The sequence below is a fragment of the Pristis pectinata genome, chromosome 1, assembly GCF_009764475.1.
Source record: "Pristis pectinata isolate sPriPec2 chromosome 1, sPriPec2.1.pri, whole genome shotgun sequence".
NCBI lineage: Eukaryota > Metazoa > Chordata > Chondrichthyes > Rhinopristiformes > Pristidae > Pristis > Pristis pectinata.
This window is the reverse complement of record NC_067405.1, coordinates 86,190,978-86,209,536: the sequence shown is the minus strand read 5'-3', so window position 1 is coordinate 86,209,536 and position 18,559 is coordinate 86,190,978. Positions and strand designations below refer to the sequence as shown.

The following is an 18,559-nucleotide window of genomic DNA, read 5'->3' as shown; positions in this document are numbered from 1 at the left end:
ACGATGGAAAGGCAAACATTTCCAAGTCAAAACAAGCAGACTGATTTGCTCTGTATAATGCCATCGAGTTTCTTGAGAGCTGTTGGCATTGCACTCATCCAGACAAGTGGAATGTATTCCATCGTACTACTGTCATGTGCCTTACAGGTAGTGAAAAGTGTTGGAGATGGGGGGTGATGGGGTGGGGGTTCTCCTCACAGGTTACCCAGCCTCAACCTGCTCTCAGTTGGCCACAGTATTTATGTGGATGGATCAGCTGAGTTGCTGGTCAACAGTGACCTCCAGAATGTCGATAGTTGAGAATTTGGTAGTGCAATGCCTTCGACTCAAGAAGAGATAAGTAACTTTGCTTTTGTTGGAGATGGCTATTGCTGTCATTTCTGCTGTACTTGTCAGGTCAGGTCAGTACTGAGGGTTGTCTCTCTCTGGCCGCAAAACTTTCTTGTAGGGGATGTCCATCAACTGGCACTTGTGTGTTGAGAATGTTTCATTGTTTGAAGTCTGCACACTGGTGTGAACATCACAAACATCCCCACTTGTAATGGAGGGGAGGTCACTGATGGAGCAGCTGATGGTGGTGGGGACTGAGAGAGGAGCTTTCAACAGACTCAACAATTTTAAGATATTATTTTAGAACATAGAATATTACAGCACAGTACAGGCCCTTCGGCCCACAAAGTTGTGCCGACATTTTATCCTGCTCTAAGATCTATCTAACCCTTCCCTCCTACATAGCCTCCCATTTCTCTACCATTCATGTGTCTATCTAAGAGTCTCTTAAATGTCCCTAATGTATCTGCCCCCACAACCTCTGCTGGGAGTGTGTTCCATGCACCCACCACTCTCTGTGTAAAAAAACTTACCCCTGACATCCCCCTTACATCTTCCTCCAATCACCTTAAAATTATGTGCCCTCACGTTAGCCATTGTCACCCTGGGAAAAAGTCTCTGACTGTCCATTCGATCTATGCCTCCTATCATCTTGTACACCTCTATCAAGTCACCTCTCATTCTCTTTCTCTCCAAAGAGAAAAGCCCTAGTTCACTCAACCTATCCGCATAAGATTTTAAGCAGCTTCCACTGATTTCACGAGTGGTGCTTGAGCTACATAGTCAAGTGCTGCCTAATCCTCTCTGGCCTCCTCCTGAAGTCCTCAGTTACTAGCCAAGTTGAGTTAGTACATGTGACAACAAAAACTGGGCAAGTGCACTACTCAAGCAAAGGCTATAAGAACTGACAGTAGCCCGCCCACAGTGCCCCAGATCTGTACTCCAGAAGTATTATCCAGTACAATTACTGCAATGACATACAGCTAGCCTTGTGAAAACTGCCTGGTTACAAAAGCTGGTCAAATCCAATCGAGCCATTACTGCTCCATCTTTCTACTACAGCCAGTGATGGAGGAAGTTTAATTATCAGTACAATTAGACAAAACTTATTCATTCATCACTTTTGGACATGCCACCCAATTTCAGTCTTCAGGATGGCCTGAATCCAAACAAACACAAAGAGCTGATTCCAGGAGAGCCTACCCTTAATACTACTTTGATACAGCATTCAACCAACTGTAGTACAGTGGGTTCCCAGTAAATTGAAATCAATGAGGATTGAGAGAAACTCTCTATTTCCGAGAATCATACCTAACAAAAGGCATAACTCAGGGAAATGGAGAGCTTCTCTCGATCCTCATTCAAAAGGCATCATCAGGGAGGTGATTTCAGCTGCTTCATCAGCAACTATCCCTCTATCCTGAGGTCAGAAGTGGCACTGCTCAGTAATGATCAAATGATATTCAGCTTCATTCACATTTCCTCAGAAAACAATATGGTCCATGCTGCAATACCTGAACAACATCATTGGAACAAAATGTTCACATTGCACAGGTGTCAGGTGATGGACGTACCCTACAAGAAAGACATAACAAAGTCCCTGTGACATGATTACCATCACTAAATGTTGCACAATCAACACTCTGGGACCACTACTGATCAGAGGTGGAACAAGACCAAACCACACCATGAAGGTGAGAAGGTGCCTCAGAACCTGATTCCCAAAAGCCTCCACTGCCTACAAGGCTAAAGTGCAAGGGTGACTTTTATGAGGAGAGACTGGGTAAGCTGGGTTTGCATTCCTTGAAGTAGAGGAGGCTAAGGGGGTAAATCTGATTAAAGGTGTACAAAAGTATATGAGGTACAGATAGTGAGAAACCTTTTCCTATGACAGGGGCGTCTAAGACCAGAGGGCATAGATTTAATATAAGATTTCTTTTTAGTCACATGTACCTCGAAACACACAGTCAAATTTAAGGTGAGGTAAGAGGTTTAGAGGGGATCTGAGGAAGAATGTTTTCACCCAGAGGGTGACTGGAATCGAGAGTGCACTGCCTGAGTGGGTGACGGAGGCAGAAACTCTCATAACATTTAAGAAGCATCTGGATGAGCACTTGTATTGCCAAGGCAAGGGAGGACATGGAACAAGTGCAGATAAATGGGATTAGTACAGGTACTTGATGGTCAGCATGGCCACGGTGGGCCGAAGAGCCTGTTTGTGTGCTGTATGACTATGCATGGGTGGGGCTCCTGCAACAATCAAGAAGCAAAACACCATTAAGGAAAAGCGGCCCACTACATCAGCACATGATCCGCTAGTTTAAGCACCTTCCACCAGTGGAGTGAGCCAGTTGCCATCTGCATCGCCTACAGGATGCACTGTAGTAGGTTGCCACAGTTTCTTGTCTGCACCTCCCTAACATGCAACCTCCACCACTGAGCATGACATTGGGAGATGCTGCACTGACACAGGATCACCTTCAAGTTCACCTCCAAGCTGGAACAGTTCCTCTAGGATCACCGTTAAACTCCTGAATTGCCTCATCTGTGGGCACTGTGGGGCAAATGCCACCACTGGCACTGATGTAGCTCCAGAAGCTGGCCCAGCAGTGCTATCCCAGTACTGCTACCCTCAGTCACCTGTCAGAGTGCATGGGCTGGGGTTTTACTTGCCACACTTCCATGTAATCCAACCTTTGCTCAATCTCACACACTGCCCTTCGGTTACAGTAAGTACTCCCACCCATACAAAACTAACAGCCCCTACATCGCAGTAACTTCCACTCTCAGTCTAACCCACACCCGCCATAAACTGCTTGCCCTTTCATTAACCCAGAATGCTTTTTCCTCCTGGGAAAGCACCATCTGGCTCTGGCCTACAGTAAGAGGTACTCCCCCTTCACCTGTCCTGTCATAGTGCACACACTTCACTTACAGTAAATACCCCCACCCGTACACAACTAACACCGCCCCATCACAAGAATCTCAACTCAGCCCAGCCCACAGCCAGCATGAACTGTTTGTCCCCCACCGGTCTACAATAACCAGGAGATCTTCTCTCCCTTCTACCTCTTTCTTTTTCAATCTTTTTATTAGTTTTCAAATTAATACAGATTAATATATAACATCAATGTTTGTACATGTAATACAAAAAGATCAGGAGAACAATCATGGCATAGATAATCATTTTTTAAATTTAAATTAAATTTAAATTTAAATTTTATTTACAGCGTGGTAACAGGCCCTTCCGGTCCAACGAGTCCATGCCGCCCATTTTAAACCCAAACTAACCTACCCGTACGTCTTTGCAATAAAATATAAAAATAATCTGTAGATCCCACGATCTCTTAGTAAATGAATATAATATAAAAGAAAGGAAAGAAAAAAAATCCCCAAATCAATAAGAAAAATTATAAACAATATATCAAATCAAACTAAACAGAAAAATTTCAAAAAAAAACAAAAAAAAGAAAAAAAAGACTGGACTGAAATTTCTCAGGAGAAACAGAGCAATATTATGTTGTCAACTCCGTTCCTCTAAATTGGAAAGTTATTGAAAGGGGAACTATATCATGTGAAAATATTGAATAAATGGACTCCAAATATTTTCAAATTTAAGCGAAGGATCAACAGTACCACTCCTAATTTTTTCCAACCACTCTTCCTCTGGGAGCACGGTCTGTCCCTCTCCTACAGTAACTAGGAGCAATCCCCACCCCCCCTCAGAGGGCACAATCTGCCCCTGACCTCGCCACGTGTAGTCCCCTCACCCCTCCTCTTCAAGGGGCACAGTCTGCCCCTCCCCTACAGTAACTGGGATCACCGCTCTCCCCACCTTACCCTCCTGTCCCAGTGCGAACACAACCAGTGACAGCCCTCTTACCCCAACACCTCAGCCTGCCCTTTAAATACAGCAGCTGGGACATTCCCAGCCCCTTCGTCCTCCCCAGCACACCACTGCCCAGCTCTTACAGAAACACAGAGAGGTCTCCCTCTCACATCTGGAAATGAGCATCAGCTTGGATCCCCTCCTTACCTTGGGTCTTTTCCACAGAATGTTCTTCACTTTGCTGGATTTCTGCCCCAGCTCCTTATACCCAAGGGCCTCAGCAGCGGCTGGGAACGTTTCATCTTCAAACAAGATCTTTTTCTTCAGGCAGTCTTGCTTCAGCCCCACAAAGTCCTGTTCAAAATATCTGAGGGGCTTGTGAAAAGACCCTTCCCCATCCCGCCTCTGCCTTTCCCGCACAAGACGGTCGCAGAAGAACCCCGAGGCTGTGTACAGCATGTCTCCCACTAAACAAGTTCACTTCAATCTCCCCTGGCAGTTCCAGAGCCAACAAAGCAAAAAAGCCCTCGCCTGGGATTAGGTGATGTCAGCCAGCACGTTACAGAGTCTTCAGAGACCACGGTCCCCTGGCATAAATCCAGGCCGATCACTGCTGATAGGATGGGTTTCCAACAACGTCACACCTGTGGAATTGGGTTAAAAAAAAGCTGATCCTCCCTCAGGCCATTGGCCAAGAAACAATGGAGTGAGAAAGACAAAGCCTCAGACCCCGAGGGGCTGCTGCTCTACAACAGCCAGAGAGGCCCAATGCACAGAGAGCACTGGTGAAGAATAGGAGGGAAAAGAGAGATAAACGTCCTTTTTTTGCCCTGTCCAAAGAACTGAAAGAGGCCCAGTCTGCCTCAGCAAATGACATTCAAGTTTAAAGCTGCATTCAATGGGTATTGTGTGTGACACACTATGGGCTTTAATCCATTGACTGTAGGTCCTGTGGCCCTGTCTGGGCTGTAGTTGAGCCTGTGAGTACAGGTAATACAATAGTTCTCTCCAAAACTCCAATCTATTCACCTCCCGAACCTGGATGGTGGGGGTGGTGGAGGGGGTCAACAATTTCCCTTTGCATTATCATTGGTTTAAGCTTCTACAATGCAGGTCTCAAAAAGTCATACTGATACAACACAGAATCAGGCCCTTCAGCCCAACTTGTCCATGCTGACCAAAGAGCCTATCTGTGATAGTCTCATTTCCCCATGTTTGGCCACTATCCCTTGAAACCTTTCCTATCCATGTACCTGTCCAAGTGTTTTTTTTTAAATGTTGTAATCGTATCCGCGTCTACCACTTCATCCGGCAGCTCATTCCATATACCCACCACACACTGTGCGAAAAATGTCCCTCAGGATCCCTTCAAATCTTTCCTCTCTCACGTTAAACCTATGCCCTCTAGTTTTGGACTCCCCTGCCCTGGGAAAAAGACCATGACTACCTACCTTATCTCTGCACCAGATAAGGTGACTTTCCCAGATCTCAACAGAATTAGGGAAATTTCATGACACTGCAGGGGGCTAATTGTCCTGTTATATTCATGCCAGTCAAAAAAAGAGTCCCCCCAACCTAACCCTTCCTTCCAGCACTGGGTCTGTAACCTTGCAGATCTTGGCTCTTCACGTCCACATCCATGTAGTGCTTAATATATGAAGGGGGTTTCTGCCTCCACCACCCCTTTGGGCAGTGTATTCCAGACTCCCCCCACCCTCCGGGTGAAAATAATTTTCCTCATCTCCCCTCTTCTCCTTCTACCAGTTTCTTTAACTTTTGGCCCACTGGTTTCTAACCCTCTGCCAAAGGAAACAGCCCTTCATGTTTTCAATATCTAGGCCCCTCGTAATTTTATACATCTCAGTTAAGTCTCCTATCATTCTACTCTGCTCCAAAGGAAACAACACAAGGTTATCACTCTTTTCTCACAGCTGCATCATCCACTCGAGAGTGGATACAGAGGAGATTTAGGATGATGTAGCTATGAGCTTTGTGCTCATTGGAAAATGCCAGTTTCGGCAGCAGGACTGTATTTTCTATGAAATATTTACTATCCTCATGTATGGAATGAAGGGTCAACATATCACAGCACTAAACAGTGTCTTGTATCTTAAATGATGAACTATAGGAAAGCAGGAAATGTTCACCAGCCCCTATTCTAACTTAAAAGGAAGATCTCCTTGCTGAGGTACAGTCCAAACTACAGTATCTTTTGTAACATAAATAACTGTAACAGTAAAATAACTCACCAAGGTAAGAGCAACAAAACATGGTATTTCTATTTTCTGACTAGGAGATAGTTTAAAAGTTTGAGTCCTTTCTGAGCTTTTACATTCATATCCATAAATTTGAACAGGAGCATTCAGTTCTGTGGAATGTTGTCTCACAGATAGTAGTTGAAACAAGTTAGCTATGGGATGATATAACACAGCTTTCCTGCAAAGCTGCTTAGCCAAATAGTTTCTGACAGTTCAAACTCAAAAGCAAAACTGCCTTAAAAATGTCCTCACCAAAGACCCAACCCTTTCTCAATAGAGTCATAGAGTATTACAGCACAGAAACATGTCCTTCAGCGCATCTAGTCCATGCCGACCTGATCTTCTGCCTAGTCCCATCTACCTGCACCTGGACCATATCCCTCCAAACCCCTCCTATCCATGTACCTATCCAAACCTCTCTTAAATGTTACATTTGAACCCGCATCTACCACTTCCACTGGCAGCTCATTCCACATTCGCACCACCCTCTGAGTGAAGAAGTTCTCCCTCAGATTCCCCTTGTATATTTCGCCTTTCACCCTAAACCTACTGTACATCCTCTAGTTCTAGTCTCATCCAACCTTAGAGGAAAAAGCCTGTATGCTTTCACCGTATCTATACCCCTCATAATTTTGTATACCTTTATAAGATCTCTCCTCATTCCCCTTGCCTCCAGGGAATAAAGTCTGAACCTATTCAACCTTTCCCTATTAGTCAGGTCCTCAAGTCCCGGCAATATCCTTGTAAATTTTCTCTGCACTCTTTCAAGCTTATTGATATCTTTCCTGTAGGTAGGTGACCAGAACTGCACACAATACTCCAAATTCGGCCTCACCAACATCTTGTACAACTTCAACACAACATCCCAACTCCTGTACTCACTCCCGATTTATGAAGGCCAAAGTGCCAAAAGTTCTCTTTACGACCCTATCTACCTGTGACGCCACTTTCAAGGAACTATGGGTCTGTATTCCCAGGTCCCTTTGTTCTACCGCACACCTCAGAGCCCTACTATTCACTGTGTAAGTCTTACCATTGTTTGTCCTCCCAAAGTACAACACCTCACACTTGTCGGCATTAAATTCCATCTGTCATTTTTCAGCCCATTTTCCTAGCTGGTCAAGATCACGCTGCAAGCTTTGACAGCCTTCCTCGCTGTCCACTAAGCCCCCGATCTTGGTGTCATCTGCAAATTTGCTGATTCAGTTTACCACATTATCATCTAAATCATTAATATAGATGATAAACAACAACGGACCCAGCACTGATCCCTGCGGCATACCACTAGTCACAGGCCTCCAGACAGAGAGACAAACATCTAGTACCACTCTCTGGCTTCTCCTGCTAAGCCAATGTTGAATCCAACTGGCTACCTCATCCTGAACACCAGGAGACTTAACCTTCTGGAGCAGCCTCCCATGCAGATAGTTTGATAAATTACCTTTGATTTCATATTTCCTTACCACACAATAGGCCATTCAGCCCACTGAGTCTATGCTTCCTCCCAGAGCATTCCCAGAAGTTCCATTCCCACTTATTTTCCTACAACCTGTGATGTCCCACATTCCCATTAACTCCCCTATTCTACTGCCACCCACCAACACAAGGAGTAATTTATAGCAGCCATTTAACCTCCTGACCAGCATGTCTTTAGGGACGCAACCAGAGCAACCAGCAGAAGCCCACGTAGTCACGGGGAGAACTCCACGCAGACAGCACTGGAGATCAGGACCCCAGACCCCTGGAGCTGTGAGGCAGAAGCCCTGACAACTCTGCCACCATGCCAACTGAAGGCCAACATGCAGCTGCAGCAAGCAATTAGGGGGGCAAATGGTATGTTAGCTGTTATTACGAGAGGGTTTGAGCAGGATCCAGGCAGTCTGACAACACTTGGAGCAGGTGCTGCCAGTCCCCAGCATTAGCCACACTCATCAGGCCAGCCAAGGTGCAGCCCTGAGCCCCACATTGCAGCACCAGGTGGGTCCACTGCTCACTCAGCCTGCACAATATGGTAAAACTCTGATAATCTGCTCTGCAGTTGTTCAGAAGTCCCAATTATTCGGCACCTGGTTCACCAGGGGCCCGTTACCAAGCTCCCTTTGAACTGGTAATTGGTTTATTACTGTCACATGTACTGAGATACAGAGAAAAACTTTGTTTTGCATGCCATTCAGACAGATCATTCCAAACATAAGTTTGGAACATTGAAGTAATACAAAAGGGAAAGCAGTAATGGAATGCAGAATATAGTGTTACACTTACAGAGAAAGTGCAGTGCAGGCAGACAGTAAGGTGCAAGGGCCATGACGAGGTAGATTGTGAGGTCAAGAGTTCATCTTTATCATACAAGAGGTCCATTCAAGAGTCTTATAACTGGGATAGAAGCTGTCCTTGAGACTGATGGTACGTGTTTTCAAGCTTTTGTATCTTCTGCCCGATGAGAGTGGGGAGAAGCGAGAATGACTGGGGTGGAAGGAGTCTTTATGTTGAGAACCAGTTCCCTATTTCCCACATTTCCTTTAAACTCACCAGGGCCCCATTTCCAGTGCTTGTTGTAAACTCACCAAGGCTGTGTTTCCCATGCTCCTTGTAAATTCACCAGGGCACCAGTTCTCACTCTCCTTTTAAGCACACAAGGGCCCTGTTTCCCATGTTCCCTATAAACTAGAAACTTTATAATACTATTGCATGTTATTTATTTACTATGTCACTGTCCAACATTAAAAAAACTGACTTAAAAGTTTGTTGGGGTATAAATAGGAATAACATCCAATAGTCCAGAAAATTTACCAATCCAGAATCACAGAAGTTGTGAGGGTGCCGGATTATCTGCCCTGTCCACACTGAACCAAGGGTGATTCATCGCTTTGGAAGTGATAATGGGGAGCACAGGGATTCTGGCTAGATTCCCAGCACAGCTGCACACTGCACAGAGCCAGAACTGATGTTTTTTAAAAGTACAACAGTGTGTGTGTACCAGTATGTGTTTGAACTGGATGACCAAAAGCACAATAATGAATCAGTGCTCTGTGGTGCCACACTGTATTGTGTACAAATCTGGTCTCCTTACCTTAAAAACAATATACTAGCTCTATCGGAATAGGGCAGGAAAATTGTGTGGAGATAGATCAGCCATGACCTTATTGAATGGAAGAGCAGATCTGAGGGACAAAAGGCCCACTCCCAGTCCTTATCCTTCATGTTCCATGTTCTTATGCAAACAGGACAGTCTCCTAATAGAACATAGAACAGTGCAGCACAGGAAAAGGCCCTTCAGCCCACAATGTCTGCACTGAGTATGATACCAAATTAAACTAAATCTCTTCTGCCAGGTCATGATCCATGTCCTTCTATTTCCTGCATATTCATATGTCTATCTAAAAATCTCTTAAATGCCACCATCATATCTGCCTCCACCACTATCCCTGGCAGCCCATTCCAGGCACCTACCACTCTGTAAAAAAACATGCCCCACATATCTCCTTTACACTTTTCCCCTCCTACCTTAAATTACGTCCTCTAGTGTTTGACATTTCAACCCATCAACTCCCCCCAGATTCTACCATTCACATACACACTAGGAGCCAATTAACCTCCCAACCCACACGTCTTTGGGATGTGGGAAGAAACTGGAGCACCCAGAGGAAACCTACAGGGAGAACATGCAAACTCCACACAGACAGCACCCAAGGTCAGGATTGAACCTGTCTCTCTGGAGCTGTGAGGCAGCGGCTCTATTAGCTGTGCCACTATACCATCTTGCTGTTAGCAACATATTGTACTTCTTTGTCTGGCCTCTAACTCCCCCCATTAACCTATTTGACCGGACAACCCCCTACAACTCATCCCCATGGCCACCCTGGCCTTAACCAATCACAGATATCTCCTTGTCCTATCCCTCCCTCCCACCACCTTCTTTGCAACTTAAAATTGTCTTTTGATCTCTTTTTCCCAATTTTGATGAAGGGTCTTTGATCTGAAATGTTAACTCTCTCTATGGATGTTGCCTGACCTGCTGAGTACTTCCAGTGATTTTTATTTCAGATTTCCAGCGTCTGAAGATTTTTGATTCTCTGGATAAAACTCATGTCTGTTACATTTCCAACTTCACAATAATCATGGTTTGCCTCCATCCAGGAAGTACCCAATCTTCTTCAAACTTTCAAAACTATACAGGAGGTGAAGCGACAAACAATCTGCTGGAGGAACTCAGCAGGTCAAGCAGCATCTGTGGGAGGAAAAGAATGTTGACATTTCGGGTTGAAACCTTGTATCAGGACTACATAGGAGGTGACCTCATTACTGAATGATTTTATGCATTGACACTGAATCCTTTTCAGTCAGGTTTAGGTTTATTTTCAGTTTGCTCTCAATCTAATCGCTGATTGGAGCTCTATAATCAACTCAGCAGTAGAGAGTGAACTACTTGCCCCAAGTTTAGAAGAATGTGTGGAGATGATGAAGTTAACAAAATTTTGATGGCTTCATTGGCCGGATGCAGGGAGGATATTTTCCCTGACTGGTGGAATCTAGAATGAGGCGTCACAGTCTCACAGTACAGGGTGTAGCATTGAGATCAGGAGGAAAGTCTTCACTCAGAGAGTGGTGAACCTGTGGAATTCCCTGTGGAGGCCAAGTCACTGAATAGATTTAAAAATGGTGCTGTCTGTGTGGACCTTGCACGCCTGGTTTCTCCCGGGTGCTCCAGTTTCCTCCCACATCCCAAAACTATGTAATTTGATAAGCTAATTGGCCACTGTAAATTGACCCTAATGTGTAGAATCATGGGGACGTTGAAGGGAACGTGGGGAGAGTAAAATGGGATTAATGTTGGATTACTAATGGTTAGCATGGATTTGGTAGGCCAAAGGGCCTGTTCATGTGCTGTATAACTCTACACATTTCTGAACACAAATGTCATCAAGAGTTACGGAGAGGGAGCAGGAGTATGATATTGAGGTAGAGAATCAGCCATGATTGTATTGAATGGAGGAGAAGGCTCAAAGGGACAAATCCTGCTCCTATGTTCTATGTTTCTACCCCTGACTCACTGCAAGGTGTGGATACAGATGTTCAATGCACTCTTGCTATGATATCCAACTCAGCTGGATAACCTGTCTGGGCTCACAACTGGCGATTTGACTGAGGTAAAGCATTCCTGTGTGATTATACACAAGCATGAATCAGCACCTTCATCCATGAAGGGCAGTGGGTCAGAGCCCTATTGTATTATACTATTGCATTGTCCTATTGCATTGTACTACCACACTAGTTTTCACTACATCCAACATGAGCAAGTTCCTGATCTGACCATTCCATTTCTAAATGAAAATGTGATGCTTCCTAAGATGCAGGAAAGGGAAAAGAATATTTATGAGAATGTTATCAGGACTCAAGGGCCTGAGTTATAGGGAGAGGTTGGGTGGGCTAAGACTTGATTCCTCGGAGCATAGGAGACTGAGGGGGTGATCTTATAGAGGTTGATAAGATCATGAAGGGCGTAGATAGGGTGAATGCACACAGTCTTTTTCCCAGGAAAAGGGAACCAAAAACTAGAGGGCATAGGTTTAAGGTGAGAGGAGAAAGATTTAAAAGGGACTTGAGGGGCAACTTCTTCACGCAGAGGGTGGTGAATATATGGAACAAGCTACCAAGGAAAGCGGTAGAAGCAGGTACAACATTTAAAAGATATTTGGATAAGTACATGGATAGGAAAGATTTAGAGGGATATGAGCCAAATGCAGGCAAATGGGACTAGCTTAGGCAGGCATCTTGATCGGAATGGATGAGTTGGGCCAAAGGGCTGATTTCCATGCTGTATTACTCTGTGGGTCTATGACTCTATAAGTAATCACTGCAAACTGATGGTCAGTGGGCTTGATTTCCAGGCTAGCTCTGGTGCCTGCCATTGGTAAGCCCAACGTGGCATACATGAGGCCCTTTCTTCCTCCCCTAGGTGAGGGAGTTTTAACTATAATCACATCTTTTAATCCACTCCATTCTCTCCTTCCCTGTGAGGGCAGCCTGAAAGATTTGCTTACCTACTTATTATGACATGAAGGAGGCCATTCAGCCCATCAGGTCTATCATGGCTCGCAGCAGAGCAATCCCATCAGTTTCATTCCCCTGCACCTCATTCTCCCTCACTCTCCTTTGATTTTTTCGCCACCTACCTAGGAACAGTGTACAGTGGTCAGTTAAGCTAACAACCTGTACGTCTTTGGGATGTGGGAGCAAACAGGAGCACCCAGATAGTCACAAGGAAAATGTGCAAACTCTACACAGACCACACCTGAGGTCAGGACTGAATCGTGAGCTTCGAGGTAGCAGTACTAATTGTACCACCTTTTCTTTAACTTCCTTTTTTTTGTTAATATTGTACAGAAAATCTGTGAGAACAGCTGCTGTTCCTTTTGTTTTTGAAGTGCCATGAGGTCTTTTACATCGATGTTACTGGCAGACAGCTGTGATTTCTTGTTACCCTATAACTGGACCCATCCCAGTTTCAGCGATTGTTACTGGTCTTATCTCCCCTTCTGTGAGATCACTTACATCTTGCCTGCTTTGCTTTTGCTGAAGTTTTCAAGCTCTAATACTGTAATATCACATCCAGAATTTCCTTTCAACGAGAGCCCGACAGCTGCAACTAGGCTGGTTACCATAGTGATTTATAGTTATAAATTGCTATTTACTCTGTGTAATCTCAAATCTTTCACACACATTTGTTGGTGCAACACGATTTATAAAGCAAGAGTGGTTGAACAAAATCCATTTCCATTTGAACAGCTGATATTTGGGAATGAAAGTCAAAAATAAAAACAGTACATGCTGGAAATCTGAAACAGAAAATGCTGGAAAGACTCAGCAGGTCAGGCAGCATCAGTGGAAAGAGAAATAGCCAATGTTTCTGGTCTGTGACTCTTCATCAGAACCTGGTCACAGTGCCAAATATTGACTGTTTCTCTTTCCACAGATGCTGCCTGACCTGCTGAGTTTACCCGGCATCTCTGTTTTCATTTCAGGTATGTTTTTCTTATTTAATTTCCATATTTCTTTTTTTCCATATGTAATTGTGATTGACAGCCTAGTGGGTCAAGCACTGCCCCATCTCACAGACTTAAAAGAGCTCCGTCACAGACAGCAGGCATCTAGCAGACAGCAACACAAAGTTACTTACATTTTAAAAATCTGAGCCTGCTAGCAAGAAAAGTGCATTTAAGAACCAGGAAATGTGGGGACTGCGTGCCATTTATCTTATAGCAATTAAGAAAGGGGACATTTGGCCCATCAAGTCTATGCAGGCTCCTAGGGAAGCAATCCATTCCGCTCTCCTTATTTCCCTGTACCTCTACAACTTATCCTCTCTCAACTTCCCTTCAGTTTTTTTTGCCACTTACCTACACTAAGAGATAGTGGCCAATTAACATGCCAACTGGTCTTTGGGATGTGGGAGGAAACCAGAGCACTCAGAGGAAACCAACATGGTTAAAGAGAAAAGGTGCAAATTCCAAACAGACAACAGTGGAGGTCAGGATTGAACCTGAGTCTCTGAAACTGTGAGGCAGCAGCACTAACAGCTGCACCACTGTATTACCTCTTTGTGTACAAACAATGAAGTGTTGGTTTGAAGTCAAAACAATGTTTTTTTTGAAGAGGGGAGAATGAACGCAGTGGCAGTGCCACATGACCATGGTAAGTGGAGTGACGATTAATTCCACCATGTGATATCTGGGCTGGGTAATTGACAAGCAGTAGATACTTTGCAATGTTAAGACAAAGCATCACAGTTGTATGGGAGAGAGAGCATCCTTCCCAGTCTGTTGTTTTTTGTTACCTTTTGTAGGCTCAGAAATACTCAGCATGACATTGAGTACCTTTCTCTCTCTCAGTCTTAAACAAGTGTCATTATGTTCATTTTGTACACGTGTAAGACAGACATAAGTTAATTTGTCTATGTTAACTTATGCTTGTCCTCATCTTGTAATGTACTGTGCTGCTGCTGTAAAAAGTTAATTTTCATGGCATTTGTACCCTTGGTATGTATGCCCATGACAACAATAAGCATGAACTTGAACATTAAAAGGTGCACTCAAGATCACAAGAAGAACACCTTACAGAACATCTGGCTCAAATATTGAGAAGCTATGGCAGCAATATTGAAAGCCACTCCATCAATTTCGCTGTGGTGTTAAACTTCAAATGTTGCTTATGTTTCCTCTAATTGACTTCTCCGCCACATGGAGACAATGCAAAAAGTGGCCAGTTTTTTGCTGCTCTATATTGGGCAATAGGATGGGAAATACTGCCCTTAAATGTAGTTGCTCCGATGGTAATTCCCACTGGGGCAGTAAAAGTATATGGGCCTCCAGCACAGTGAGACTCAGCTGCCATGTCCGCCTAGGGTCGCTGGCACCTGCCGCCCAGGATCAACCCTGAAAGGCTGGAGGATCTTCACAATAAGCAGAGCACATTCCAGACTGGGGAAATCCCCAAAGCATCCCTCAAGGGATAAAGTCTTGCTTCAAGTGGCAGGTGAAGGAATTTGAAAGGAATCATGGAGCGAATGGTGTGATAGATTATAGTTCCAACGAGCAATAAACAATCTGCTGCTGGAACTCAGCGGGTCGAGCAGCATCTGTTAGGGGCAGTAGGGAAGGAATTGTCAATGTTTCAGGTCAAAACCCTGCATCAGGTCTGACCGTGGAGAGGGTGGAGAGGGGAGATAGCCAGTATAATGAGGAGGGGAGGGGGAGGGGTTAGACAGGGGCCAGTAGGTGATTGGTGGACCATGGAGGGGTGAGGAATGATGGGCAGATTGAGCCAGGCAGTGGAGAAGGAGGGGTAGAGTTGGGAGACAAAGGCAGGTGGGTGATAGATGCAGGCAGACAAGGCTGGGTGAGGAGGAGGGGAGGGTGAAGGTGGAGACAGCTAGGAGGATTATAGTTCCTATGCTGTATATTTCAGTCTTGCTTGGTATTTTGTTTCCCATTGTGGCAGGGGTAGGTGGACTGGCAGGGTAGGCCAGAGATCTCTGTAACATTTTTTTGGGGACGTGGAGTGATCTGCAAATGATGCCATGCATTAGGCCCATGGAAGTCTTTCAAACATTCTGACTGTGCAGATCATAAAAAAAGAAGCTGACCAGGCTGCTGAACCACAAACAACTTCTACATCAATCACACGTGACCAGTCAGAGGTCAGATTTGCCCACAATGAAAGACAATGAGACCTTTAAATGTTCTGCATCCTTTATAATCTCTAAGGCTCCACGGGAAATGTAAGCATGTTCCATTAAAACATTTTTCCTGCACTCAACTCAAACATTTCCAGCACACAGTAACAGGTGCATTTGCCACCTGTGATTTTAAACCAGCAGTCTGTTACTCTAAGTGAAGACCTGGTACAATGAACAAACTTAATGAAGGAAATACTGAAAGTATGAATCAAAAGATGATGCCCAAACTATTTGCAAAAGTGTGTTAGACACCTAGATCCCTCCAAACACCAATACCTTTCAATACCTTGCCATACTCTGCCTTCTATTTTTATTCTCCTAAAGTCCATGATGTCACATTCTTTACATTATATTCCATCTACCATATCTTTGCCCATTCATATCATGTACCTAAATCACCCTGAAGCCACTCTGCATCCTCTCATGCCTGCACTGGCAGGGTAAAACTGTAATAGAAGAATAGACCACATTTAATCTGCAGATATTTCTGGCCCGGGCAAGGTACACAAGGGGGAAAGGTAAGGGAACTAAAGCCAGAGCTTCCCAGATGAGAAAGGAAGTCAAGAAGCTGATGAAAGAATAAAAGAAGCATGTCAGGTGAACAAGTTCAGTGAGAACCAGGCTGAATACAAGGTGAGAATGGAGGTGGAAAGAAAAACAAGACGAGAAAGAGAGGAGACTGACAGATAACATTAAAGGGAATCCAAAGGTTTTCTGTAACAGTAAGCTGATTAAGAAGACTGGGAATGATTAGGGAAGAGGGAGGTAATCTGTACAAAGAGGCAGAAGCCACAGATAGGATGCTCCTCCTTCCTCCCGAACAGACCCTTGGGGTTCAGCTGAACTTCTTCCACTAAAGTTCTAAGGAGTGGAGGATGCCTGTGTGTGAATTCTTGTATTGTGGGGTAGACCTTGCAAACAGTCTGGGCAGAGTGAGGTCTCGGTCTAAAGTAAGGGGTCCAAGCTGACTGGAGACCAGACTCTGCTGGATAGATTTTGGCAGACATGTATATGTGGATGTATCTGGACATAAAACACACACACACACACACACACACACACACACACACACACACACACACACACACACACACACACACACACACACACACACACACACACACACACACACACACACACACACACACACACACACACACACACACACACACACACACACACACACACACACACACACACACACACACACACCCCTGATCACTCCATCAGCTCCCCCTCCATAGTGTGATTCCCTCAATCTCTCCTTAATTAGATCCCTCAAGCAACTGTTGTACTGACCGAACCCTACAGGAACTGTGCCTCCCACTGACCCTAAACCCATTGACCCCTGTCTCCTCCATTGAACCTAAACCCATTGACCCTTGTCTTCCCCACAGACCCTAAACCCACAAGACCTATGTCTCCTACTGACCCTAAACCCGCAGGACCCCTGCGATGCATGAGAGGGGAGGAGAGAGAAAATAAGAAAAGGGGGAAACAAGCAAAACTAGAACTGTAAGATCAAGCTTGGGAAGCTAAACACTAAAGTTAAAAACAAGATGCTGGAAGAACTCAGCGGGTCAAGGCAGCATCTGTGGAGGCAGAGAGATAGTCGATGTTTCAGGTCGAAATCTTGCATCAAGACCCAAAACATCGACCATCACTCTGCCTCCACAGATGCTGCCTGACCCTCTGAGTTCCTCCAGCAGTTTGTTCTTTGCTTCAGATTCCAGCGTCTGCAGTCTCTTGTATCTCAAAAACACTGAAGTCACAGTAAAGCAGAGAATTCCGGAAATCCTCAGTCGATCAGGCAGCTTCTGTGATGAAAGAGGGTAGATGACCTTTCAACAGAACTGTCCAGTTCTGACACAAACTGGAAAGGCTGGGTATCTGAAATTCCTGAATTCAGTGTTAGGTTCTGGGGGCTGTGGCACAGCTGGTGGGAAGAGGAGGTGCTGCTCCTTGAACTTTCCTTTAGCTTTTTTGGGACAGTAGAAGAGGCCAAGGAGAGAGAACAATAAAAGTGGGACTGTGATGGAGACTTCCCTCTGTTCTCTTCACCCCTCTCACTTCTCTGCAACTTGAAACATTTGCCTTGTAACTTTGTTCTAATCTTGCTAAGTTGCTCATCGACCTGAAGGGTTAACTGTTTCTCTTTACACAAGCTACCTGAAACTGCTGAGAATCTCCAGCACTTTCTGCAGTTTCTTGGGTTTTTTCAGGAATAAATATCTGGGCAAGTGGCCTTTCTGACAGAGAAACAGTGTGGTCCAATATAAGGCACACTGCATGAAAATGGAATACAGTTAACCATATACAGTGCCACTGAAATATATCCATAACAGCTGAACACTCACCGGAGGTCTTTTCCACTCCAGCCTGAAGGGCAAAAACTGGCTGTAGAATAGGGAGGTGTCATCTGCAGGGAAATCCGGGTCTTCAAACAGGACACCCTTCCGCAGGCACTCCTCCTTCAGGCACTGAAAGATCTCGCTCTTGGCTCTGACGACATCTTTGTTGCGTTTGATGATGGGATACAGACCACCCTTGCTGGGTAGGGGTAGGCGAGCTGGTGATCGCTGCGCTGAGCTGATATCATGAGGCATGGTGACTGCAGCACAGGTTCCACAATGGAGGGAAGAAGTTTATGAGGAAGAGAAACAGTTGCTGACCTCAGAGGAAGGAAGTTTTCATAAATGAGAGAAAAAACACAGACTGGCCGGTCTTTGCAGGTTGCAACACCGGACAGAACATTTCAAGTGGTTTGCAGAAAGACAGGTCGAGTTCAACAAGGCTTACTCTGTGATCAATTATCCCACCACACACGGCTTTCAACTTGCACAAGGGTCATTAAACAAGCTCGGTTCCAAAGAGTACAGGAAAGGTTGTCTCCTAATATTGTAGGCT

At 44.9% G+C, this 18,559-nt stretch overlaps 1 protein-coding gene across 1 annotated transcript in view; it reads right to left on the bottom strand.

Annotated features, from left to right (window-relative positions):
* LOC127578420 (calpain-3-like) overlaps window positions 1-18,259 on the bottom strand; it is a 107,841-nt gene extending 89,582 nt beyond the window's left edge. The window contains exon 1 of the mRNA XM_052030440.1: window positions 18,010-18,259. Coding sequence (XP_051886400.1) covers window positions 18,010-18,258 — 249 coding nt within the window. The 5' untranslated portion in view covers window position 18,259. The remainder of the gene's footprint in view (window positions 1-18,009) is intronic.
* Between the last annotated feature and the right edge of the window lie 300 nt (window positions 18,260-18,559).